Source organism: Notechis scutatus, chromosome 4 (genome assembly GCF_049901735.1).
Source record: "Notechis scutatus isolate UNSWTSFEM ecotype Mainland chromosome 4, rNotScu1.2, whole genome shotgun sequence".
In the NCBI taxonomy this organism is placed as follows: Eukaryota; Metazoa; Chordata; class Lepidosauria; order Squamata; family Elapidae; genus Notechis; species Notechis scutatus.
In genome coordinates, this window is record NC_142012.1 from 103,294,220 (window position 1) to 103,321,896 (window position 27,677).

The following is a 27,677-nucleotide window of genomic DNA, read 5'->3' on the forward strand; positions in this document are numbered from 1 at the left end:
AGCTTTTCCATGCTTAGAATGGGTGTGTAACCATGTAACCTATGGCTTATCAAATGTTGCTGAAACTTAATCAGCAAATTAATCAGCAAATTAAAGCCAAGAGGTGCTGAGACCACAGTTCAATAATACTGGAGAGCTATAACCGTAGATTCTCATCCTGAGAGCAGAAATACAATCGGAATGCAGCATTCATGTTGGACTAAACTCCTGGTTGAGATCCTACTGTTACATGTACTGTTTATGCACACAAACAACCATATCAAAAAGAAAAAAATGTTTTATTTGCATTTTTCATCAAATCACCCTAGACGCTTATTAGTCTTTTTGATGGAAATACATTCATTCTGTGTTTTAGGAACATATGAAGAATGGTTGCAGGATTTGAGTTTGGCTAGTGTAGAGAAAAGAAGGACTAGGGGTGGGTATATGATAGTAATATTACAGTATTTGAAGGACTGCCACGAAGAGGAGGGTATCAATTTATTTTCCATAATATCAGAAGGCAGGACAAGAAGCAATGGATGGAAACTAATCAAGGAGAGAAGCAACCTGGATTTAATGAGAAACTTCCTAAGTGAGGACAATTAACCAGGGGAACAGCTTGCCTTCAGAAGTTGTGGGTGCTTCATCGCTGGAAGTTTTTAGGAAAAGACTGGAAATGGTAAAAGACTGGAAAAGACTTATCTGAAGTGGTATAGGGTCTCCTGCATGAGCAGGGGTTGGACTAGAAGATCTCCAGTGTCCCTTCCAGCTCTATTCTGATTAAATTGCCATCTTTAGAAATCAGCATGTTAGTGATTTTAGTTAACCCTGAGCCATGTGGCTTTGATCAAATCTGGAGTTAAACAGTCTCTTGAAACAGCTTCAGGCTTTGCGCATCACACTTCTCTCTTCCTCTCCTGTAACAGGCTTCTGAGCATGTATCTGGTGAATATTTAAAATATTCTGGCCGAGTTTGCAAGAGACAAAGCTCCTTTGTCAAAGCAAATCCCTTCATCTCTTTATCTCCGTGAAGACTCAAACCACTCCCTGTCCACAATATTATTGAACTCCAACAAAGAATAATAGCCAAAGCTCTTCATTTATGTTTGTTCAAACCATCTTATGCATGCCCAGCCATTACATCCAATCTTGCATGTTGCAGAATAGCTTTTACCAGTGGCATTCATTCCTGCTATTGTCAGCCTGGTTTACCCTTCTAGGACATCCTGACATTCAAATGGCTGCTAACATCAAAATAGCATTGCCCTACTTTGTAAGTGATGTGCAGATCTCCTCCGCAATAAACAAGAGACTATTTTTGCCTCCAGCTATCCCCACCAGTTTAGAAACGATTGCAAAATTTCCTTCTTGGTTGTTTATGCAGCTGGTTCAAGCAGGCGATTGGGAAATCTTCGAGGCTAGAGTTCGGTCTGTGACTCAACTTTTCGGTGCTAATGACTGACAGAAAACTTTGTTCCTACAGCTGATTGTGTTTACATATGGTCCATCGATGGAGTGGCATTTTTGTTTTCGCATGGGAAGAACTTTCTTAAAATTCAGCAAAAGCGTAAAAATAAAAAATAAAATATAAGAAGCCCACATGCTAGGCAGTATAGGTAGTGTTGTGGTTAGCTGGTAGCAGGTACGGACAACTGAGGAGAGAGAGGACTCAGATGAGAGGCCAGAACCATTAGGGAGTGGACTGCTGCCTTCAGAGATTGTGGGGGATGACAGCAGTGATGAGGAGGTTCCCAAGGAGCCTGTGCCAAGTGCTCACGTGCACAGGATTGCTTGGAGGAAAGAGCAGCTACAACAGCATGGGCGACTTGGGAGTAAGACTGCAAGGTAATGGCCCTCCTTCAAGAAGATAAAAGGCAGCTGTGCAGCAAACATTCTTTGTAGGAAGCAAAGATATTTTGAAACTCAGCCTCGTGGACATTACAGTTGGTATTTGAAGACTCTTGTGTTGTAAACTATTTATTCTGATAAACTTATTCTATTCAGTGAAACTATTTATTCTGGTTTTTTTTGGCAGCCTTGCAAAAACTTAGCAAGGCTCTTTCTTGTCGGAGCTAATTAGCTAGAAGCAGCCTTTTAACTGTGAAGAAACAGGATTCATAGATGAAACATTAAAAGGTTGTGCTACTGCCTTTGTCTTGTGTCTGCTCTCTTGGAACCAGGTTTGGGTCAGAACAGGTAGTCCTCAACTTATGACCACAATTGAGCCCAACACTTTTGTTGAGTTTTGCCCCATTTTTCAACTTTTCTTGGCACAAGTGCTAATCAGTGAAATTCTTAAGTTAGTAACACGGTTATTAAGTGAATCTGGCTTCCCCATTGATTTTGCTTGTCAGAAGGCCGCAAAAGGTAATCATGTGACCCCAGGACATGCAACCATCATAAATATGAGTCTGTTGCCAAGCGCCTGAATTTTCATCACATGATTATGGGGATGCAACAACGGTCATGTGAAAAACAGTCATAAATCATGTTTTTCGATTCCTGTTGTAACTTTGGTCACTAAATGAACTATTGTGAGGACTATCTGTATTATGTCATGGCGGTTACCATTGGGGATAGTTAGTCTTGTAGTTTGAAGCTAATGCTGTATTTTTCCAATGAAAACATACTAATCTTGATGCTGTGCTGGTGGATAACAAACCTGACTTTCTGATACACATCTATTCTTGTGTGAATTTCAGATGTTTTGAACTATTTCCCAAAACACCACTGTGGTGGCACAGTGGTTAGAATGCAGTACTGCAGACTATTTCTGCTGACTCCCAGCTTCCAGAAGTTTGGCAGTTCGAATCTCACCAGGCTCAAGGTTGACTCAGCCTTCCATCCTTCGGTGGTCGGTAAAATGAGGACCCAGATTGTTGGGGGCAAAAGGCTGATTCTGTAAACTGCTTAGAGAGGGCTGAAAAGCACTGTAAAGCGGTGTAGAAGTCTAAGTAAAATTGCTAGTGCTATACAGGTTTCTGCAAAGCACACACACACATAGGAAAAAGCTAGTTATGGAGTTGAGCTGTTCTATGTTCTTTATTTTCATTTAATAACACTGAGCGCAGTGTAGTTTATTAGATGAGGTTATTATACAAACATAATTATCACAGGAGAAATCCTCATTATTTAATTGTATCCATGTTATAGTTAGGTGTAACTATTATGTGTAGCTCACCTTCATGGCCATTGCAACATTCTGTTGCAATGTTTTTGCCTATTTCTAGCATTTTGTTCCAGTTTCAGGCAAAAAAAATGTTCATTTGGATGAAATATATTCTCTTAATGACAAAAAATGTTGTAAAATCGGCTTCAGTCTCATGGTGATCTGCTTAACATACTGTAATTCTGGATCAATGATGGACATAAGTTGAGCGCTATCTGTATAACTATGAAGAGGCATTGGGATAGTCTGAACTTTGTCATGTTTCGTAGAGAACTGAAGTCACTGCTGCACAATAGCATTCAGAGTGGCTTTTCCAAGAGATTAATGAACTTCAGCACAAATGGAACAAGTTTACAGTATTCTCTTATCTTTGGTCTTCAAAGGGTTGGAAAAGGCCATATGCTTTAGCGACTTTGCAGGATTGTAACTGGCAGGAAATGGAAATCCTCTGAATGTCTTTTAGACCTTTGATTTTGTCAGTTACTTAGTTGTTTTGTATCTCTTCGCAGAGCTGTTATTAGTTACTTGCAGCCCATTTCTAATATACCTACTTTTAGTCTGGTGGTGAGCAACGTGCAGCGTTGGTCTGATTTCTAAACACTATGCAAACAATCCATTCAGACCTCTGGAAGATGCAACTTCTCTTGCCTACTGAGTAGAAATTAAAAGGGGCAGCAGTGCTGAGAAAAATGCATGATCAAAAGGAAAAAGGCAACCAAAAAAGAAATCGGGGATAGCGAGAACTTATCCGTTTCCTCAGTTTAGCGGAGAATTGTAAATACGATCCATTTATATATAACAGAATATCAGAGTTGGAAGAGACCATGCAGATCATCTAGTCCAACCCCCCCACTTGGCCAAGAAGGAGCCCCTACACCATTTCTGACAGATGGCTGTCCAGTCTCCTCTTGAAAGCCTCCAGTGATGAAGCTACCACAACTTCTGAAGGCAACTTCTGTTCCATGGGTTTTTTTCTGTCAGAAAAAAAAAATTCTCCTTATTTCCAGGTTGAATCTCTCCTTGATCAGTTTCCATCCATTATTCCTTGTCTGGCCTTCAGGTGCTTTGAAAAATAGCTTAACCCTCTCCTCTCTGTGGCAGCCCCTCAAATATTGGAATATTGCTATCATGTCTCCCCTGGTCCTTCTTTTCACTCCTGCAACTGAAAGGCATCCATCTATCTCTACGTGAGGCAATCGGGTAGGCCCTATTCGAAAATACGGCAAGCCGTCAGCAACTAGAGCCGACCCCAAATTTAGATATTTAACCGCGACAATCAAAAAGACTCTGCTTGGCCTGTCAATCACCGCCTCCGCGATAGGGAAGCGGAACCACAGCTCACAAAAGGTTAATGTTCCCTGAGAGCCAAAATGGGTAAACAACTCAGGCTGGGGGCGCGCACGAGAAGAGCAGCGCGCGGCGGATTAGACGTGGAACACCAAATCCATACTGAGCACCTTAAAGTTTAACCAGAGCCGAGGCGGGATTCCTTAGCCTTCGTCCAATCGAGAACGGCTAAGCTACGCCCCACCGACCAATCCCGATCTTTTGCCGACCCACTTCAGCTAATCCCGCAGAAAGCGAGAAGACGCTAACTGCAAAGCGGGCGCGCGGGCGGGCGCTTCTTTGTTTTTTTTTTAGATCCCGCAACTGAGTCCTCCCCCCCTCCCCCATGCGTGGTCGGGATGGGGAAAGTCCTGTTGCTTTCTCGAGAGCGCGATCCTTCTCGCGGCTCGATCGGGTAGACAGATCGATCGATCGATCCGATCACTGGCAGCGGCCGAGGCACCGATCTCCACAGCCGCTTAAAAAGACACCCCTTCCCGCCCCTGTTGGCTTTCAGCAAAGCGGGGAGAGGAGGAGGAGGAGGAAGAGGAGGGGGCGTGCCGAAGCTTGGTTTCGCCAGCCAATCGGGGCGTCCCGTTCCTTTTGACGTCACAATCCCGAGAACCTGCAGCGGCGACAACAATAACAATAGCAGGCAGGGATTGTTCCCCGGAGCCGAGCGGCCGAGGGGGAGCGTCGAGCGGAGCCAGCCGCCAAAACAGCTCGTCGCGTGTCCGGCAGTAGCGCTTGCTGCTGGCCGGAGCCGGACAGGAACAACCCAGCCAGCAACTCAGGAGGGACCCCGAAATAGAAACGCCTCTGTCCCGCCAGCTATGGCCTCGGGCGAGTCTTCGGGAGTGCAAGAAGAGAATTTGCAGGGTAAGAGAACCTCCCTCCTTTCAAACACACAGCAGATGGGGAAAATACAAGGACAGAAAAACTTGGGACTCCTTTAAATACTGGGCCTTTTATAGAAGGGGCCTCTGAAGTTATACTTTCCCGGACTGATCAGAAACAAGGCTTCCTAGGTCAACCTAGTTTTGAAACTCTTCCCCCGCCCCCCAAAGGCTTGGAATTAATATTAATATTCCCTCTAGGACAGGTGGTCCTCGATTTACAACCTCTCATTTAGTGACCGGTGAAAGTTACCAATGGCACTGAAAAAAGAGACCTGGGATCGTTTTTTTTCACTCTTACAACAGGAAAAAGGGACTTCAGTGACCATTTTTCACGCTTACGACCGTTGAAGCATCCCCATGGTTCATGTGATTTAGATTTGGATGCTTTTGATAACTGACTCGTATTTAGGACGGGTCGCCCATGTCCCGGGATCATGCAATCCCCTTTTACCATCTTTTGACCAGCAAAGTCAATGGGGGGGGGGGCGAAACCAGATTCACTTAAAGGACTGTGTCACTACTATAGCAACTGCGGAGACTGAGTTAACAAACAGGATAGAAAAAGTCGTAAAATGGGGCAAAACTCACTTAACAGAGATGTCTCACTTGGCAACAGAAATGTGAGGGCTCAGTTGTGGTCGTAAGTCGAGGACTACGTGTAATTAAAATTTCTCTAGAATTATTTCTGGAGGGCAAGAGAAACAAAGGATGAGGAAATACCGAATGACCTGGGGTTACCTTTGCGTCATTCAGGGTTTCCTCTGTTTCTTGGAGCTATCAAACTCTTATAAGAGTTTTCTCTAGTTTGGACTTTTTCTTGCCATTGAGTTGATTTTTACCTTGGCCGGCTCAGAACCAGCAAGGGGGAATGGTTTTAAAATAGCCCGTGTTCTTTGGAAGGGGAGAAAAGACAGCTCTGTTGTAACTTAGCAGCTATGTTCCCTGGCTGTGTGGTATAGTATCCTTGCCTATGTGACTCAGCCCTTTACTAATAGCTTTTACTGTTGTAAATAATTGGCCTTGGAACTTATTGACACATTGTGCTGGTTCAGAGCTGACATCATGGGATTTATAGCCCCACGTAGAAAAACTTGGAAGTAGAATGCAACATAAAAGGGACTTCTTCCTGTTTTTAGATTGGGTTTGTAATCAAATAATGTTAGAGGTTATCTTTTCCTGGGGTTTGGTCACATAATGTGCCAAAGGAAAAGTGAGCACAGAATTATTGTTTTTATGTTTTATTGCTATTGTTCGTGAAGGAAAGTATCAGTATTTTGTCCAACTTGAGAAAAGTTCAGTAAACATTTCCAGAAAAGCTTTCCAAATATTTGGTCTTGCTTACTTTCACTTGATACAAATACTTCCTTGGGAATCATTCTAATTGATTTTGCTTGGAACTTTTAAATAGGCTGGTACAATGTGTTGATAGGTTGATGTATATCCCATAGGAAGTATACTTCATCCCTGAGTATACATGCACAATAGATATAATACAACACACAATGTCACTTTCCCTTCCCACTCCCCAGACACTAAAAGAAATTTAAATTGAATCTTTCCTATTGGACAGTTAGGATTATAGAAACAAATGTACATTCTTCAGAGAAACTTAAATGGGAGAATAAATTAATCATACACGCAGGGTTGTGTAAGATGTAAAATCTAGCACTTTTGCCACCACATTGTATATTTTATATTTTGTGAATTATGCAGTTTTAGTTCTTAGCCTTGTTTTTTTGGTGTACAGAGTAGATAAGGTACGAATCTGGCTTTTAAACATTATCTCTTTTTTTAATGAATACTCTTATACAAAGAGCATATATTATTCTCTTTTCCAATTTTCTTATTCCAAGTTAACTGGACATAGGTACATGTCTTCCATTCTCTTCTCTTGCAGTTTTGTTAGTTAATTCCTCATGAGATTCCAAAAATAGGCTGGAAGAGAAATTCAGCGGCTGTGGCTTTTCTCAAGATGAAATTAGGCCTGTGAAAAGCATTGTCTGTTAATTTGCAGTCTGCCACATTCAGATCAAAGTACCAGAGAGCTTTTATTTGCCTAAGCCTTGTGAGCAAGAACTACTGTAGCTTTTTATAATATCAGTTTGGTTTTTGTGAGGGAATGTTTCACAAGACTTAGACTGTTTATTCTTCAGGTTAGCCTAGGCAGGAATTTCTTTGGGTAACGTTCTGCAGTAATTAAATGAGATATGTTGTGTGAATGCAATCTATATCTAAAGATCTGATACCAAAGAAGCCCCATACTGCCTATTTCCTGTCAGCGGATTGTCCTTTCTTTCTGCTCATTTGACTTCCTGTTTTCACCTTCTGTATCCTGAGCATCCTGAGAATTGCAGTCCATAGAAACAGGCCAGTGAATGGCACTGTAAAATATACAATTGGGACAGAAAACTGTCCATAAAAAAATAAGGAAGACAGATGTTTGGATAGAGGAATGTTTTCTGATAGTTCGATTCTCTTATGTCATTTCATTATAGTTCCACACAAACCCATTTTTCAGCATGATTTCGCTCCACTTACCTTAAAGTTAGCTTACTCTCATTTAAATCATGTGGATTCCAGTTTGCTACCTTTCCAATAACTAAAGACCCTTACATGTTTTTTAAACTAGTGGTATAGCCAATTATTCCTCACAATGATAATTAATATCAGTCTGTTATGGTTACAACTTTTTATTTGTGGACTGCATCATGTTTTCTTTTAAAATGCATAAGCCTTTTAAGTAAACTTGAAAAAATTAAAAATGAGAATAGTCACATCGTGGAAAATGAGCTTGCTGTACAATTAAAATGAGCACCTTGCAGAATTATAGTTTGGTCTACTGATTTAAGGCACCAGGCTAGAAACCAGGAGACTGAGTTCTAGCCCCACATGAGTGACCTTGGGCCAGTCAGTCAACCCACCCTTCACTGGGTGTTTTGTTGTGGGGAAAATAGAGGGAAAGAGCATTAGATATGTTCCCCCCTTCAAGTTATTTATAAGAGAAATAAAGGCAAGTTAAAAAATCTTTTTAAAAAAACCATTTTATACTGTATAGTCATTAGAGTGCTTGTATAGTAAATATAGAAGCATAGCTTTTGTTTTGAGCAATAGAGCCATGAGATACCGTAGATATAAAATGCTTATGCACTGCTGGGGGGGGGGGGTAGGGGAAGGAGACGCCATATACCATTGCCACTGCAACAGAGTTTTATTATTAACAGGCAATAAGCTGAGTATTCTTTGTGCCTCCTAAAAACGCAAGCCGAGGAGGCGGTGAAGTCGGACTTGAAGCAGAATGTCAACAAACGAAAGTGGCTGGTTTCCTAATAAATCCTTGTGGTTTTTGTTCTTTCTCAATGTTTGCCAAGCAGGTTCCTGGGTAGAACTGCACTTTAGCAGCAATGGGAACGGGAACGGTGGCCAGCCGGCCAGCCAGGAACAAGTTCCTGCTTCAGTTTCTATTTATAATGGTGACATGGAGAAAATTCTTCTAGATGCCCAGCATGAGTCTGGAAGAAGTAGCTCGCGCGAGAGCTCTCACTGTGACAGGTACTCTGACAAACACACACACACACTGAGGCAGCACAGGCTGCTCACACAATGCATTACCTCCTCTTTCAGTTAAATGTTCAGGTAGTCCTCGACTTACGACCACAGTGATGCCCAACATTTCAGCTGCTAAAGGGGACATGCTGCTAAGGACCCCATTTTACGATCTTTCTTGCCATGTTTGTTAAGTGAATCTGGCTTCCCCATTGTTTGTTCCAAACCCCAGGACACTGCAATGGTCAGAAATATGAGTCAGTTGGTCACAAGTATGAAAAAGGGTCGTGAGTCACTTCTTTCAGTGCCGTTGTAACTTTGAACGGTCACTAAAAAGGAATGGTTGTAGGTTGAGGACTACCTTTACCTTCTGGCTGACTTTCAGATATTTCAACGATGTTTTTAACCAGCCATAGGCAATGCTTCTCCATGGGTGTTATCGAGGATAATGGGAGTTATAGTCTTAAAAACATGGAAAGGTACCGGACTGGGGAAGTAAATGCATGGCCCAATGTTATGCGTGGCCTCTTTGGATTCTTGAAAGCAGTGGGACCTAATTTAAGCAAAGCTAAACGTATGTTTTGTTTTTGATTTGTCTGGGTGAAAGTGTTTTAAATCAGGGCTCTCCAACCTTGGCAACGTTACGACTTGTGGACTTCACCTCCCAGAATTCCTCAGCCAGCGCATGTGCTGCCTGAGGAATTCTGGGAGTTGAAGTCCATAAGTCGCAAAGGTTGGAGACCCCTGTTCTAAATAGCTCTATTAGAAGTCTGATCCGGATGATGCAATTATCCCTGGCCTTGCAGCTGATGCCCTTTCTACTGATTGGAGACATGGTCATCTTGCCCTCATGGTGTGATCCGTTCTTTTTTGTTTTTAAGTTCAGCTTTTTATTTAAACAAAACTGGACTTGTCTATTAAGTGAGACATTCCAAAGCTAACAAGAGGCATGGCTTGGGAGAATGAAGTGATCTTTCATTGTGAAACTAAGCAAATATTAGATTAGGGTTGTATGCCACTTTTGGGACCAGTTCCAGACCTGATTAACTTGGAGATGATGTTGGCTTTTGAGAAAAACTCTGGGGAAAGCCTCTTTTGGGAAAATCTGGGCTTTGAATTGTAATTCCTTTGAGGGCTTTGCGAGTGGGCTGTCTTTCCGTTTGTAGGAATTTTGCTCCATTTCCTGAGCTCCGACCAGTTTTTACTCTCATCTCTATCCCCATCAAAGAGGTTCAGCCTCATGTTCCTAGAACTTATGTCTTCCTGCACAAATGGATGAGAACTAATCTGCTTCCACCCAGAGGTGGTATTCAGCAGGTTCTGACCAGTTCTGGAGAATGGTTAGTGGAAATTTTGAACAGAGAACAGTCAAATACCACTTCTGACTGGCCCTGCCCCCATCTATTCTCTGCCTCCTGAGTCCCATCTGATCGGCTGGGTCTTCTTTTGTTGCCCTGCCCAGGAGAACGGAGCTGGAAACCAGGTTAGTGGGATGGGGAGGGAATGGGATTTTGCAGTATCCTTCCCCTGCCACGCCCACCAAGCCACGCCCACCAAGCCACGCCCACCAAACCATGCCCACTAAGCCACCCTCACAGAACCAGTAGTAAAAACATTTGAATTTTACCACTGCCTTAACCCCAATCCCGCCCGTACACCCTGGCCACACTGATCAGGGGAAATACCAAGTTGCAAAGCTCTCCCTATGCTTTCATTTTGTCTTCACAGCTGCTAGGGAATGGTGGTACAATGGATAAGAAACATTTGGAAGTTTCCTATATTTTTCTTTATACTCCACCTCTCTCGATAGACTTTCCATCATAGCAAATTTTCTGATATTTTTTGCAAATTTATTTGGCACACGCACAGAAAGGTATGTGGTTAGAAATGCCTATAAGACGGGTGTCCTTGCAATTTTATTTCCGTTTTGTATGGAGAATGCTATGGGGACTTTTTTGGGTTATAGGTTGTTCTCATTTAGCAACTACCTTGTACAACCATCATCAAGTTACGATGACAATGAAACTTTGTGGCCAATCCTCACATTTATGACCTTTGCAGGTCTGCACAACAAAATAAAATTGAAGTAAGATCGTAAGTACAGTCATGTTGGTGACTGGTTCACTTAATGATTGAATTGCTGGTACCAATTTTGGTTGCTAAATGAGACCTACCTGTGCCCCCATCATCAGGAATGAGGATAGCGGGACTGTAGCTGGGAGAATGGACATTGATGGATTATATTATAGTCTTTCACTGGTCCCCCGGACGGGAGGAGATGGAGTCTGATTGGCTTATGATATTTTCTGTGTTTTAAAATTCAGTAGAAGTAAAGATGATTGCAATCCATTGCATGTTTCTTGGTGAATGATTGAAAGGTTAGAGAGATTGCGGTTGTGTTAGGATCCTCAGTACTTAAAGAGTCAGGTGAAAGATGGGAAGTAGCATTATGCCATTGGCTAAAGCTATTGTCTTTGAAATGTTTATCTATTGACTTTGTCCTAATTGATACCTACATTTCCCTAGGCCAAGGGTCTTCAAACTTGGCAAGGTTAAGACTTGTGGACTTCAACTCCCAGAATTCCTGAGCTAACATGACTGGAGGAGGAATTCTGGGAGTTGGTCCACAAGTCTTAAAGCTGTCAAGTTTGAAGACCCTTGCCCGAGGCCCACGATAGCGAACCTATGGCACGTGTGCCACAAGTGGCACGCAGAACTATTTGTGCTGGCATGCGAGCCGCAGGCAAACTTACCTCACTGTGCATGCGTGTGCCTCACAGCTGATTTTTTTTGGTTGGTTTGAGGTCTTTTTCGGCTTCCCAGAGTCTTGGAAAAAGCCTCTGCAAGGCTTTTCAGGCTGAATTATAGGCCTGTTTCATCACTTCCTGTCAAACCAAAAATCAGCTGTGAGGCGCAATGCAGGTAAGGGGGTGGCGGGGGGGGGGGAATTGTGCATGCATGCACAGGGGGCAAGGGGAGGGGATGCACATTGCATTCTGGGTGGTGGTGCGCGCACAATTTTTGGCACAGGAGCCCAAAAAGGTTAGCCACTACTGTCCTAGGTGATTGTATACTGGTGCTGCATTTCTTAAGCTTAGATTGCATTTCTTCCTCTTCTTTTCTCTGGAGTATCTTTTAAAGCGTATTCCTGAAGACAGAGCCTGTCAGTCATGAGTTGCTTTGGGTGCCTTTCTGGCCATGTAAAAATGCTTTAAATAAATTAACAAAAAGAGGGAGCCCAGACAAACAACTCTTTGCATTCCAAAGCTTGTGAGTTATAAGTGCATAATTTTAAATCACACAACCACTATATACAGTAGTGTTGATGTACCTGACCACTTATCTGCCATTGGGCAAGATACTTATCCATGGCTAATTGAACTCTGGCGTAAGTTAATTTGAGTGCAGTGGGATTGCTCAACACCTGGAACCATAAAATAACCACAGGGATAGCATTTCCACAGTGGATTAGGTGATTAGCTAGTTTGTGGTTCAGTGTGTTTTGCAAACACAGCCACAAAAAGATTGAGATATTCAGGATTAGAGAACTGGATCAGACTAAACTTAACTAAAGTGCCTTTTTATATATTAAAGTTACATGTAAATTAAAATGCATTTAAAGTCAAAACAGGATTATTTTGTAATGGGGCTGATAATTAATTGGGAAGGGAAAGCTTAAGCCTTTTCTATGTAGTTATTAGTGCTGATGACATTAGAAGCTACCTACTCTTAATTGACACTATGAGGGATTCCAGGAACAATTAAATAGTAATTAATTTTTTGCATTTTTGGATGATTGTGCAAGTACTAAACAGATTGTGGTATTTGCTCACTCAGACTCCCTTTACATAGGTTGGACCCACTAAACATTTTGTGAAGAAAGCTATTACTTTTTTCACAAAACCAGAATTGCTATCCAATTTACCGTGAGAAGATGTCCCTACTTTTAAAAAAACAAAAAAAAACATTCTGTCCGTTTTACCAAGGTGCTCCAGAATGCATAACATACTTTTTCCTATTTCTGTTCTTATCACAATAAAGAGGCAGGCTTGGCTGCAAGATCTTAAGTAGCCTTGTGAACTTTATTGGGATTTGAAGTTAGCTTTCTATGGTCCTGATAAAACATGAATCAGTAAGTCTTGTTCTTGGTTGGTTATTCTCATTTTTTTCCCCCCCAAAGTCCACCACGTTCCCAGACACCTCAGGACGTTCACAGAACTTCAGAAGTGGAGAGTCGTGCCAGCGGAGAAAAGAATAGTTCTCAGGTAAACTGCTCACAAAGACACTCAGATAAGAATTGATTTGTGTGTGTGTGTGTGTGTAGTGTTTTTCTTTAAGAGAAGAAAATCCCTTCTTCCCGGGAGATTGTATTTTCTGCGGAGTCTCATTTATAGATGGGAAATGTGCTTTGTAGTTTTTTTAGCAGACCCATTTCAGTTTTGGCACACAGTTTGGAAAATCACTGCATGAATGACACAGTTGTATTGGAAACTATCTAAACACTAATGCTACTTGAAGGAAAATGCAGCTGCTGGAACTTTTATTTGTTCCAAGCATGTAACTCCGGCTTAGTAAAATTGGCTTCAATACTCTTTGAACTTCTCTGCAGTATTTCTGTTGCTATCAGAAATCCAGTTAGCTAGTATGTAGGAAGCCAGTTGATCCTCTTTAACAAGGAATCTTTTCATGCTGGAAAAGCTTTCCATTTGTGAAGTGGCTTTGTCAGGATTTTGCTATTTCTCAGTTGTGACTAGTTTACCTTAATTCAGACACCAGAGAATCTCTCTTGTCAAAATTCGGCCTCATCTAACCTCAGACTTGGTTGAGTTAGCTTGGCTTGATTTGAATTTCACAGAGCAGTAGACTATTGTCGGATTGTGAAAGCTGGCTTCCAAATTCCTAGTGATTTAACTTCAGATAGAAAATGTGAGCTCATTGTATGGATGAGTGGAAGTATAGAGAAGGGTTGCTGTACAGCCCAGAGCCCCTCTCTGAATGAAATGGGCAGTTAAGAAAAAGAAAGAGATGAGAGAAAGAAAGAAAAGTAGATAGATAGATAGATAGATAGATAGATAGATAGATAGATAGATAGATAGATAGATAGATAGATAGATAGATAGATAGATAGATAGATAGGAGAAAGATAGATGATAGATAGATATATGGTTAAATAAGAGGTCTCCAAACTTGGCAACTTTAAGTCTTGTGGATTTCAAGCTATGCTGGCTGGAGAATTCTGGAAGTTGAAGTCCAGAAGTCTTAAAGTTGTCAAGTTTGGGGACCCCTGAGATAGATGATAGATAGATAGATAGATAGATAGATAGATAGATAGATAGATAGATAGATAGATAGATAGATAGATAGATAGATGATAGGAGAAAGATAGATGATAGATATATAATTAAATAAGAGGTCTCCAAGCTTGGCAACTTTAAGACTTGTGGATTTCAAGCTAGGCTGGCTGGAGAATTCTGGAAGTTGAAGTCCAGAAGCCTTAAAGTTGTCAAGTTTGGGGACCCCTGAGATAGATGATAGATAGATAGATAGATAGATAGATGATAGATAGATAGATAGATAGATAGATAGATAGATAGATAATAGAGACAGATAGATAGATGATAGATAGACAGGCAGACAGAGAGACAGAAGGATAGATCCATGTGACACTCTCATTTATTTGTGGCTTCTCAAGCTGCATCTCTCCTGAGACTTTGTGCCTCTTTAGTACCTCCTTCACGCAAACTGTGTACTTGGACTTATATTTCTACTATGAAACTCCAGGAAAAGCCACAACGCCTTTAAGGAGCAAACAAGTGGTACCCTGGATCCAAAGTCCTTAGATATTTCTATTCTGAGAATGGACCCAGGTCACTTGATTGTACCTATCTTTGTTTTAGTCTGAAGAAGATTTTCTGGAAAGAAGGAAAGAAGTTGAACGGCTTCTGAAGAAAAATTCAGATTGGATGTGGGACTGGTCGAGTAGGCCTGAGAATATTCCCCCCAAGTGAGTGATCTTGATAATGAACAATGCAGATTTGTTTGTTTCCATTATTATAAATATACTAGCTCGATACCCGTGTTTCGCTACAAAACTATGTGGTCGGCCTTAGTTTTTGGGGAGGAAAATAAAGGGGAAAAATTCTGCTTCTGCCTACCAGCATCCATCGATATTCATCTGGCTAGAGTCCTGTCAGTGTGTGAGAGAGTTGAGGGCTGTTTGGAAACTGAAACAGTATTTGCTGTGTGAGCAAGAAGACAGCAAGGAGCCTGCACATGGCTTAACTCAACTGTTCTGTACTAAAGCTGCTTGGTGCTGTGAAACTAAAACTGAAACTCCTCTCTGCTGCTTGTGTTTTACATTTGGAAGATATTTCTTTTCAGGTGGGGAGGAGGAGCAGAACTCCTTAGCATCAGAGCGTGTTAATAATAATATACAAAATACTAATGCTCTGATGGTCATTTCGAAAAATCCTTTCTTAGTGAGCACCTAGAAGCCAAGAGGAACTTACATGCCAAATTTCAAGTGTGTAGGCTTTATGATTCTGGACATTTTGTGATGATGTGTGAGTGGTATTTTGCTTTTATATATATAGATAAATGGGATTGCAAACTGTTCCGAATAAAAAAAAAATGTTTTTATCTTCTCATAAACCAGGGAATTTCTCTTTAAACACCCAAAGCGCGCAGCTACACTCAGCATGAGAAACACAAGTGTGATGAAGAAGGGAGGCATATTTTCTGCAGAATTCTTGAAGATTTTCTTGCCATCTCTGCTGCTCTCCCATCTGCTTGCCATTGGACTAGGGTAAGGATTCATTTTAGATCATCTACTCTGACAGCCAGAAATCTAGTGGGCTGCATCAACAAGACCTTCTTGACTCCTCATAGTAGTACTATTGGAGAGAGGGAGAGACCACTGCTTACCAGCACAGCACGTTCCTTAGCTGCAAAAGGTGTGGCATTCACTCCCTGACTATTCCAGGTAGGATTGAAAAAGCTGCTGCTCACAATCCTGGAAAGCTTGAGGCTGGGTTCACAAATGCTAAGATGTCATGTGGGAGCTCGGTCACTAATATTTCATAATTTACAGAGTGCACCAAAAGAGGGGAATCCAGTTTAGGCCATTGATGGTAGTCCAGATGTTGATGAAAAGCAACTTCTAGCATCCACAGGAAGCCAAGTTAATGATGAAAGATGTTGGGAATTGTACTCAACATCTGAATGGCATCAGGTGCCTGCTTCTGAGAAGACCACATATTGGCCTTACAATTTTGCAGCAGATTGCCTTCTGCTTTTTTTTAAAAGCATTTTATAAAAATACCCTGATTTTATAAATGTTAATGTGCGGAAAATATTTAGCTGGCAGGTTATCTGTACCCTACCTTGCATATACTTGTAGTCCATATGTACACATAGTCTTAAGTCCTAAAATCCTAACTGCATTATGGCTTCAAGTGTGGTGAGAATCCACTCAATGACTTCCTAGTGACTCCTCTCAGATATCAATCACATCATTTGCTGCATTGTACAACCTGACAAATATGCCTCCTATTGTTTATAAGACCAATCATTGGGGTCTTATGTTATACACTGTTGTTGCAAAAGTAGTTGTTACTCATAAATTCGCAGGTTTATGAAATGATCTAATTCATTTGTTCATAATTAAACTATGGAATGAGCATACAAATGAATGTGAAATCAGTGGAAAACATGTTTTGATACAGGTAAACCTCAACTTACAACCACAATTACATCTGGAATTATAGTTACAACTATAATTTCACCTGGAATTATAGTTTTAGGTCATGTTGGTTGCTGAACGGGTCATGGGACCATGCCCAATTTTATGGTCTTTTTTTGCCACGGTTGTTAAATGAACATCATAATCGCTAACAAATGCAATGGTTGTTAAGAAAATGTGGCAGCAAAAACTATACATTGCATTGAAGTGACCATGAGGCACTGCAAATGGCTATAAACTCAGGCCAGAAGTCAAGCATCCAAAATGCAATCATGTGATTGCAGCCATTGGAACTTCCATAATATATATCTTTTGGGGGGATCTATCATACCTTCGAATGATCATTAAGTGGTCATCATAAGTCAAGGACTACCTGTAGTATCACCTGGACTGATAATGTTATTTTCATTTTATGCTTCTAATGTATGTCAAGAATATTTTTGAACAATTACATTTGAAAATAAAATCTAGAATCTGGGAATGCCAGCTGGGCAAATGAAGTCCACACATCTTAAAGCTACCAAAATTGAAAAAAAAAGCTGCACAGATTAGTCCATTTTTGAGTGATTTGTGTCTATAGCTGACTTACATTCACAAGAAAAGAGGTGAGTTTGAAAATGCAATTGCAGTTCAAATTCATCAGAATTCTTACTTGGTTGTTTTTGTGTTTCAGGGTTTATATTGGAAAACGGTTGACAATCACAGCTTCCAGCAGCTCCTTGTAAAAAGAAATGAATTTGTCTCTTTTGCAAATTGTCACAAACTTCATCCAGGCATCATAAAGCGGTGAACTGAAGAAATTTTCAAATTGTATAATCATAATATGGGGGTGTATGTTTTATTGCATAAAAGGCTCTTGCAAAAGGAAATGAAGAATGTCCAACTACCCAACTGCTCTTATATGTAAATTCCTATTTGCATGATTTAATAATAGTGTAGCTTAGATCAGGAGTGGGGAAACCAGAACTACAACTTCCAGGAAACTCCAACTTTGGGCCAGTAGCAAAGGATATTGGGATATGTTGTTCAGCATGCACAGTGGCCCACATTTCATTTTCCTTGCTGAAGATTTTTCTTCGTTACTATTATTGCAAGAATAAACAGTGTAGGAAAAAAAAAAACCACCCCCAAATATTCTGTGAATATTCCTGGGAAGGAATTAATGTACAATTTGTTTTTGTCCAGTTGCGAAAAGACTCGTGTTGATTAGTTGTGAAAAAGACACCACTGTAATTTCAAAAAAAAAGGAAGCTATGGACAACAAAAGTAGAATGGCCTAACATTTCTTAAAGAGTACACTTTTCCTACTTGAGATGAAATGAATTAGTAAGGCGCTTTGAAATGTATACATGAATCAGTGCAGTGTTTTGATATGTGTATGTCTTAATGTGGAACCTTTTCTTTCTGTTTCCAGCGAAAGTTTGTATGCAGCTGTCGAGATAATGGTTTAGTAATACATAATCTGATTTTTCTCAGTCAGCCCAAAATTGTGTGGTCAGAAAACTTATAAGAAAGAAAGCCCTTAGGAATTTCTTCCAAGAAGTTCATTGTGGGAAAATAGCATTACCCATTCCGTTTTCCCCTCTTGACTGATAAACAGAAATCTCTTGTCTCTGATTTCAAGGCATTGCTTAATGTTCTAAGTCATCACCAGTGAGTCATATTGGGGTAGCTGGGTCTGCCTTTTTAATCACAAATGCTGTAGCTGTTAGCCACTGGTCTGTTCTGTGTGAATAAATAGGAATTTGCTCAGGGTGAATGATGGCAGTTATAGAAGAAGTATCCATTTGTCAGAAGCTGCTTTGCCGTCTTCGCTTTTCCATGTTGGTTTTCTTCTTTCTTTCTGCTGTAGATGCGCAAGGAGCTGGGAATATATAGATAGATCGAGAGACGGAGGAAGGGAGGGAGGGGAAGAGAGAGAGAGAATGGTTTTTTTCCCCTCCTGCATATTGCTGTTTTTATTCTAGATGTACAACAGACCAGATCCCTGTTAATATAGAATGGAAACACAATGAGCATGAAGACAAGGCATAGATGGCTTGACATTCACACACGTTCTTTCCACATGTTCAACATTGAGTCATAGTATCTGATAGAAATGTTAAGGAAGATTCATTTCTAGTCTGAAAAATGTCTTCTGTGGTTTCCATGTTCTATTCATAAGGAAGATTTACAAAGTATGAGTGGTGGTGAGGGCAATCCAGGCTTCCCCATTCCTTACAAAAATTGGGGACTAAAGGTATAGGGCCTATGCTAGGTTCTGGACATAGTTTCAATAACCCCTAAAAGAAAATGATATTTTAAGGGAGGATATCCTTATGCTGAAAACTATGAGCAAAGGCCACAATTAAACCTGCAAGCTCAGCATTGAACTGGCATTGTTTTAAGGCCTCCCATTATACATTTTAGCTGCCTGGCTTCTAGCCTAGTAAGACTTGAGATTTTCTCGTACAAAAAAACAATGCATTGTAGCCTCTTGTTACTTTTATTTAAAGGTCTTATTGTTCATCGGTTACAATAAAGGATGAGATTCATTTAGGATTTACACGATGTATAAACCAGACAGTACAACTTATTTAATAAAGTGTCATTTAAAAAAAATTGCCTTAGCTTTATGTGTGAAGGCAGCTTCTGGGTTACAGCATGCATAGCATTGCCGAAAGGTTGGCTTGATTAAGTACTTTCATAGCTATTCTCTCAAGAGGGTTTAATTTAAAAGTGTGGGAGAGGGTAGAATATCAGTCAAGATGGCAGCTGCACCCATGAAAACAAAGTCCCATCCCCTTTTTATGTGCGTTGGGATAAGGAGGTGGGATTTCAGTCATGCAATACCAGCTGCTGGTTTTTTTTTTTTTTTTTTGATTCCCTGAATATTCTGCCATTATGGACTCCCTAATGAAAATTTGTTTTGCTCTTTTTTGGGGGGTGGGGGACATGATTAAGATCTATCTATATTATGCTTGTGTAGTATTGGTGTGATTTTTTTTTTCTTACACCAATTTTGATCTTATTTGGCATGTGATTTATTTTATGCTTGAGTTAGAACTGGAATGAATAACTGATACTGTGCCCCTCAGATCATCCTATTGCAATGCTGCTCAACTTTGGCAGCGTTAAATGTGTGCACTTCAATTTCCAAAATGCATGGCTGGCTGGGGAATTCTGAGAAATGAAGTCCACGCATTTTTCACAAGCTTGCATCATTTGCAGTAAATGCAATTTATCAACTGAATAACTTTTAATTTATCTAGTTGCTATATATTTATACAGGTGGAGGCACCACAGGTTTTATAGTTTGTCTTGAACAGATTCTTTTTGGAAAAAAACAGATAGCAGCTGTGTTGATGGGTTGACTTAACAGGTTTAGCGACCAGATGGTTTTTTTTAGACCATAGTTCATTATTATAAGATCATTATCTTGGTGATTGCAAATTAAATAAATACACCATCATCTGAAAAGAGAAACTTTGTTCTTTTAAATTTCATTTATTGGAAGCCGTCATAGATTTTATGAAATGGGGATTTGCCTTGATCTAGTAAATTAGCCAATATTATTCAAAAATTGCTTGTTCTTCAATTAGCTACCGTGTGATCACATTTGTACTGCTGATTTCACTTTTTTTTTTAAAAAATGAATCGAAGTATGTACAATAGTTGTATGACAATGTCACTACTGGCTATCATGTCAGATAAATGGTGAGCATATAAAATGTTTATTTTCCAGCTTTTTATCAAATCAGTAAGCTGTGAAATAGTGCATCAGATGTCCATATTTTTGTTTGCTCTGTGCTAAACCAATAAAGAAAGAGTAAACTTATATGTTGCTTTTGAATTCTCTAGTGCACTAATGTATGATGAAACTAAATAAACATAAATAAAGATCTTGTGTTCTAAATAAACATCTTGTGTTCACAAGAATGCAGTAAAAAAGCTGGAACACACTTCCTCATTAGTCCAACACATGAAAGCCACAGGTCATAGCATCGACTTCAATGGCACCAAAAGCCTAGCCACTATAGAAAACCCCAGCTACAGAATCATCAGAGAAGCCATAGAAATTGATAAAAGACCTAATAGTATGAATAGAAGAGACTCCACCAGACTATCAATCATCTGGAAGCCTGCACTCACAAACAAAAAATCTCTATACCACAATCCAGGCAAGCACCTGGACACAAACAGACCCCCCCTAATACCTTCAGCCCAAACACGCCCCAGCCAGCTACCCAAATAAAACCTAGCTTCCTATTAATTAATTATTGGCCATTCACAAGAAACCAAGCTGCACTAAGAAACCCCAATGCACAAAACACAAGGTTGCCAACCAATCAAGAACACAGCAACTCAAAGACCAATAAAAACAGACCTAGACTCCCAGCCAATCAGGATGAGGAAAAAACCAGATAAAGCAGAAAGCCAGCACCAAATTCAAACCAAAAAAAACGCTGCCAAGCCTGACACACAAGATTAAAAAGAACCCAATACACAAGCCTGGGGATGGCAGAGGAGATTCTGCCCAAACTATAATAATAAAAGCACAAATATTAAGACGTGGGAAAATACCCGAAGAAACCTTAATACCATACATGTAAATACTGGCGAAAACATATACACACACACACATATATACATATATATATATACATACATATATATATATAGCGTTTAATGCAAATTTAGAAAAAAAATGAAAAAGTTTTAAAGTACACAGTACAAATTCAGGTAAACATTTAAAATTTATTAAACCTTTTGATCAAAATAATAGAACAATTATATACAAACCCATTGTATTTGTTTTGCAGGAAGGCCGGGGGGGGGGGGGGGAACAAAGTCAATCTAATGGTTAAATGACCTATTGGTTCCACATTTCAAGATTTGCAAATAGTGTCACAACTGATATACAGTATATGATTTTTATTTTTAGATCCACCAAATTGGTGTTAGATTCTGAGGACGAGTGGCACTCCATGAACATTGACAGGATAAGATCAGAGACACATTCCTCTTGCACACTCACACTTTTAATAATCATATTAAACCTTCATTTAATTTAGAACATTAACAAATCACCCTATCTTATCTTCAGGAAGCTCAAAGGGCCTGAATTTTAAGGGGCATTTCATAGGCACATTCAGCAGTTAACTTTACAGAAAGTGGAAGATACGTAATTTATCAAAATTGTGCCCATTGCTATTTCTTAGGTTCACTCCCAGAGATGTTTACAGTGAAATACTGGGGAGTTATTCCTACTTCTATTAAAAAAAAATCATAAAAGAGATGTATTTTTCTTTACCCCTGTTTCTAGTGGAAACTTAGCATTCTATAAATACATTTCCACATCAGCCTTAAGACAACCAGGTCTAGGTCTCCTAGTGTCACAGGCCCAGATTAAGAGTTGAAATATATCTAAATGTGCTCCTGTTTGGCATAATTACTTTTAATAACATACAAGGTTGAGCTTCAGGGGCAATATACTTGCATCTGCTTATGCTTAGTTTAGTATTTTTTTTAAAAAAATATTGAAAACAAAGAACTAAGGGTAAAAAATGTAATGCACATTAATATATGCACATTACCATTAATTGTAAAGCATATTTACTATTAACCAAAACAATGATTATTGAAGGTTCTGATGTACATGGCCCATTGTGTTTAAGGCTACATGTAAGTAATTGGGCTGTTTTTCATATCACCTCTTTTGTGCATACCATATATCTTCTTTTAAACATAGAAAAGCAATACAAACTAGGGTAAAGACAACAGCTGGATACAAATTTAGAGTTTGAAGCAGTAGGACACCACCCAAAACTGCTCATTTTGTATAATAAATATTTTTTGGGACAAACTATTTTCAAATCTTTCCATCGGATATCTTGCACAATCTCAATACATGCAATAAAAAAGACTGAATACATACTTTCAGATTTAAAAACACTTTTTTATAGTTCGTTATTTTTATTAAGTGGTTTACACCAGAAGGTGTGGTTATAGATACAGTTGGTGAGTAAATATACATGAAAAACCTGTCTACACACCTGACTCTAGACTTACCTATATGCTCCAAGGTAGAAACACCTAAAGCTTAGATGAAGGCCAGAGAAAGAATGCTTACAGGCATAAAGCACAAATATATGTTCTGAAAGGCCCAAATATTACAGCAGATAAAGAGCATGTGAGATAGAAATTACATTTTTATGACAATTTGTTTCTTGGGTGTTAGATTTTTGGTCTATCAACTGGAAAGGAAGGCTCAGACTTAAATAAATACATTTTTTTGAATATTGACTTTTATTAAGTATTGTCCATCAATTCTGCTTCCAGTGGGCTTTCCTTGTTTACAAAAATCAATTCCATGTTCCCCCCTCACTGAAGGCAGAAATACACCACGAACAAGTCCAGGCCAGTTTCTCTCCTTTGCCTATAAAGGGAAATAAGTGCATCAATGTTCTTTACTGGAAGGACAACAAGGCCATCTCTGACAGATAAACAACAGAGCTTAACTATTCAAGACGACAACTCTGTCCTCAAATAAGCCGTCTTTAATTAATTTTGTCTTGGAATATATACAAGTTATTGGTTGCAGCTACAGCAATGATGTTCTCTGCTGGGTGCCACGCTGTATGAAGGATCTTCTTATTGAAGTCCAGACTGTCAACACTTATTTCATCTTTCTTTCTTTTGCCACCTGTACACACTTTCCGGGGTTTTAAGATGGCTCGAGGTTTGCTACTTTCTCTTGAGGCCTCTAGTGTAATATCTCGCCGTGTGTTCCGATCAAACATCCTAAAGAAGTTGTTATAGGAGCCAGTCATAATGGCACTGTAGGAAAGGAAGAACAATATTTTACTCATTTGTTTCATCTGGATGAAAATAATTGCTATAAATGTCCACCTAAATAATCACTCAATTTCCCTCTCTTCGCTGTTCACTAAGTCAGATAAGGATTGATACTTTTTATCTTATTTTTAAATAAGAACTTTACCACACACACACACACTTTAAGTAAATTGTTAATGCAATTACGAGAGAGAATTGCAAACAATACAAACTAAGGGAAATAATCTACTTTTTTATTTCATATTTATTTAATAGTCACTAATTTGCTAATACACTATAATAGTTCATATAAAATATTATGATAGAATATCACAAAATCCAGGAATGACCATGCAAATGTGCCTGACTATTGTAATGGGATTGGACTTTATTGTGACTGGCTCAATTATTCAGCTAAGCATTATTTCACTTGTTCTAGTAAGTGGATTGTTGACTCAAAGATCAGATTTGTAGATTGATGTTATTCACTCATCATTTGTGTCACCAAATGTATAGCTGATGTCTGTCACGTTAAATATATACTATCAACATATCTAGCTAATTATGCCAATTACAACTTTTTAAGAGCATTTTATGGGTACAGACATCAGGATTGGAAAGATTACCAACATTACATGTGTCTTGAGATAGAATCAGTTGAGGGTATCCTTTCCCCTGCCCCCCAAAATGCAGTTTTGGCTCCCCCGCTCCCCCCACCCCCCTGGGGCCATAACTGTAGAATGCCAGTTCCTGGGAGATTTAATGTAAACTGAACTCTAGTTAAATGTTTTATACAGTTTCTGGTGAAGACCACTTTTTATTCTCCAGGCTTTATAAGCTTTATCATTATACTGCAGTTCAGCATTACTTTATCTGTCGGATCAGCTCTCTCTCTCTCTCCCCCTCAAAATCAGCTGTTTTGTCATAGTGCTGCAATTTTTAAACATTCCGCTTGTTTTTAAAGGATGTTCAATTTTATGGCTGCATTTTCTTCAGTTTAAATTGAATTTTATGCAATTATGCTGTTACCTAAATGCGGTCAATCTTTAATATATCATTGCCATACTTCATGCTGTCCTCAATTTATAGGCTATTTTATACGACAGCATTTTTAAAAATAATGTAGGCAGAAGAGACCGGATTCAACAGTATAGTCATCTATACTCTGTTTTGAATGGCTGGCGGTAAGTCTTAAAAACTAAAGTAATCTCCAGAATCCTTTTATGGCTTATCACTATTTTCTTTATAAAACAGATTTGAGAAATCATGCCACTGTTATTTAATGATTTGCTGTGGCATTTCTTTAATGCCAGTTTGGGTGGTTGAGGTATTAAAAGTATCTAGAATGGTGTGCTTAAAATGGAATTCATTAAATAAATGGTTAAACAAGTGGTCTGCTGCATACATTGTTTTCAAATATTGATTTCTAAAAACCTCTTTATGGCTTATCTGGGACAATACTGTCCATTCTGGCTACCAGCAGTTCTCTGGGTTAACAGGGAGAGGTTATTTTTGGCCCAGTATTTTTCAATTTTTTAAACAGTAGGTAGATGCAGAAATTTTATATGCAGTAACTATCATTTGCCATGTATATATACAATATTTAAAGCCGTTGCCTTTAAAATTCCACTCCATTAATATATACAATATTAATTGGTCCACTAACAGGAACTGACCCTGGCATTTATTTCATGCTATGTGAAGAACTTGTCTCATCACTTAACAATAATTCTGCTTATGGCAGTGTTATTATTATTTTTTGAATTATATTTATATTAGGCCCTTTAGGCCCATTGTTGAGATGCCTTGCAGTGGAACATTAAAAACACTTAAAGTTGCATAGATTTTTAATAAGGCAATTTGATTTACGGAAAATTCATTAAAATCACTTTACACAAGTAGATCACTTATCAGAAACACTGAACCATTTCAACACATAGAAGTGAGCTGAACGGTTTGAAAAGGGCCAGTTATTCAGTGAAATCCCTCCATGCTTCTGACTTTGGGAGGATCTGAAACAAGGCTGCAACTTTGTTCTCAGATGTTTATAACGCAAAGGAGTTTAGTGGTGCCATAGGTCCTCTCATACCAAAAATCTTTATGAACTTTGAAAACTCTATACCTATTGGAATTCCTAGGGTGGGAAAGTACCCTGATTTTTGTTTCTGCTCTATTGTTTGTATCTTGCTTTGCTGCTAGAATCTAAACAGGTTTATGGGGATGGAGGAGAGAGAAGTAGTTTTTTTTTAAAAAAAAGTCTTTTCTTTCTTTGAATTCACCCAAATCTTATTTAAATTTTTGCAGTAGAGCATTTATCATATCAGCATAGTCAGTCTCTGTTTTCATTCTTCCCAGGAGGACAATCCCTGTTTTCTGTGTGTTTACTTCTGTTTAAGCCTTGCACAATGGGATTTGAGGTAGTTTCTACTTTATATGCTGTATCTTAAAAGCGAACGTAACATCACCTTATATTATTACAATGTATCAAATACACAACTGTGAAAATAAACTCATAAGTAATGCAGAAGCACCAAGAAGCTCATAGCTTGTGTTTTAACAAACTAAGTATGAATAACAACATGAAGTGGGGCACTGATTGCAGTGCAAGCATGGAAGATAATAGTTGAGTGGATTTTGGAACAGTAAGGGAACTCCCTCTAGTTTCCAAATGTGTGGGAAGTATTATTGTGGCAGGATAAAACAGAAGGAAAACATATCAACAGAAGGAAAACCTAGAGGTTGAAGCATGATAGTTTAAGCTGCACCGATAGCAGCAAATGTGGCTCTTCCTTAGCCCAGAGAAAGGAAGAGATGCTTTTTACAAGGCAATGGTACAGCATCCTTCAATATCCTCTGAACTCTTTCCTCTTTATCATGATCAACAGTGTCACCCTTTCTATTCAGTCTGCAGCATGAAACAGGAATTCGTGTGACAACTGCACCTTCCTCTCCTGGTACTTCCATAAACCCCTAGCGATAAAAGCAACCCAAAGAAGCTCTCCTCTTTACTAGCCCAAATCTCATTTCTGGTGAGATTCAGCCAGAGGAATGGCAAAGGTAAATTAGGCTTGTCCTCAACTCTTTTTTTCTTGATATTACTAAGCCCAGAAATCCTGCCACTATATTCTAAAACTGAACAACTTCTTTCTTAAAGTCTTTTTAGCCACAACTTCATTGGTTCCAGAACTGGAAAAGCCATTGGAGCGCATAGTCAACAGGGTCTATCAGGAGGTAGCTATAGTTAAGAGAGGATCTATGCATTTGTCTAGCATGTAAAACCCTTCATGGGAATTAAGCAACCCCTCTCCTTGAGGGGTGTCTGTTCAGTTTAAGATCAATTGTAGAAGGAAGAGGCAGGCCGAAGTAGCTCTGGTTTTGGAAGAAATTCTCCCAGCAGCTTTTCAGCCAGTGTTATATGATTGGCAGAAACGCTAAGTTATAGACTGCTTTTTAGCAGCAATTGACAAATTCTTGCCCTTATCATTTCCAAGTTTGAGTAGTGCACACTTTGGGCAACATTTAATTGTTATTTGCTTTGGGTTAATTTCACACTCAACACTGAATAAAAACGTGTAAGCCTATAAACAGTCCTTGTTCCTAACTGCTGTTAAGAGTAGGTAGCAAGGGCATGAATAGATGTTGGCTACAGAAGCATTTTCTACTTACTGCTTTTAAGAGAAAAGCTAGAAATAGAGAAGCAGGGCTAACATTGGTTTGAGACATGCTTTAAATCAGGGGTCTTCAAACTTGACAGCTTTAAGTCTTGTGGACTTCAACTCCCAGAATTCCTCCTCCAGTCATGTTAACTCAGGAATTCTGGGAGTTGAAGTCCACAAGTCTTAAACTTGCCAAGTTTGAAGGCCTTTGCTTTAGTTGCAATTCTCCAGTTCTTTAATAGGCCTTGGCCACAAATATTCATTTTAAAGAGCTCGCAAATAATGAGGCTAAAAGTAAGCGTTTTTCTTGATAATTTAGAGACAGCCACAGGGTCCTTAACTCATCCCTATCTTTGACTTAAAAGAGATACAAATAAGTCTTTCAAAAAATTATTATGCTGAATCCCTTAAAGTTGTTTGGCAGATATTTTGCAAACTTAATAATTGCTAGAAGGCGGTTTGGCAAACTACAACCCATGGACCGGATGTGGTTCACCACCTAAAATCATCTAGCTCACATCCCCAAAAGAAAGAGGGAGCAAAAC

General features: G+C 39.3%; 2 protein-coding genes across 3 annotated transcripts in view; one reads left to right on the plus strand and one right to left on the minus strand.

Annotated features, from left to right (window-relative positions):
* The first annotated feature begins 4,693 nt into the window (after positions 1-4,693).
* BNIP3 (BCL2 interacting protein 3) lies at positions 4,694-20,477 on the plus strand. Its single transcript, XM_026670704.2, has 6 exons — positions 4,694-5,356; positions 8,748-8,925; positions 13,100-13,184; positions 14,817-14,923; positions 15,575-15,724; positions 17,334-20,477. Exons 1-6 carry the CDS (start codon positions 5,311-5,313, stop codon positions 17,383-17,385), a joined length of 618 nt encoding a protein of 205 aa, XP_026526489.1. The 5' UTR covers positions 4,694-5,310; the 3' UTR covers positions 17,386-20,477.
* Positions 20,478-21,377: 900 nt separating this feature from the next.
* PPP2R2D (protein phosphatase 2 regulatory subunit Bdelta) overlaps positions 21,378-27,677 on the minus strand; it is a 39,404-nt gene continuing 33,104 nt past the window's right edge. For both annotated transcript variants that reach the window (XM_026670702.2, XM_026670703.2), the window contains exon 10: positions 21,378-23,479. In XM_026670702.2, the coding sequence (XP_026526487.1) occupies positions 23,200-23,479 (280 nt within the window). In that variant the 3' untranslated portion in view covers positions 21,378-23,199. The remainder of the gene's footprint in view (positions 23,480-27,677) is intronic.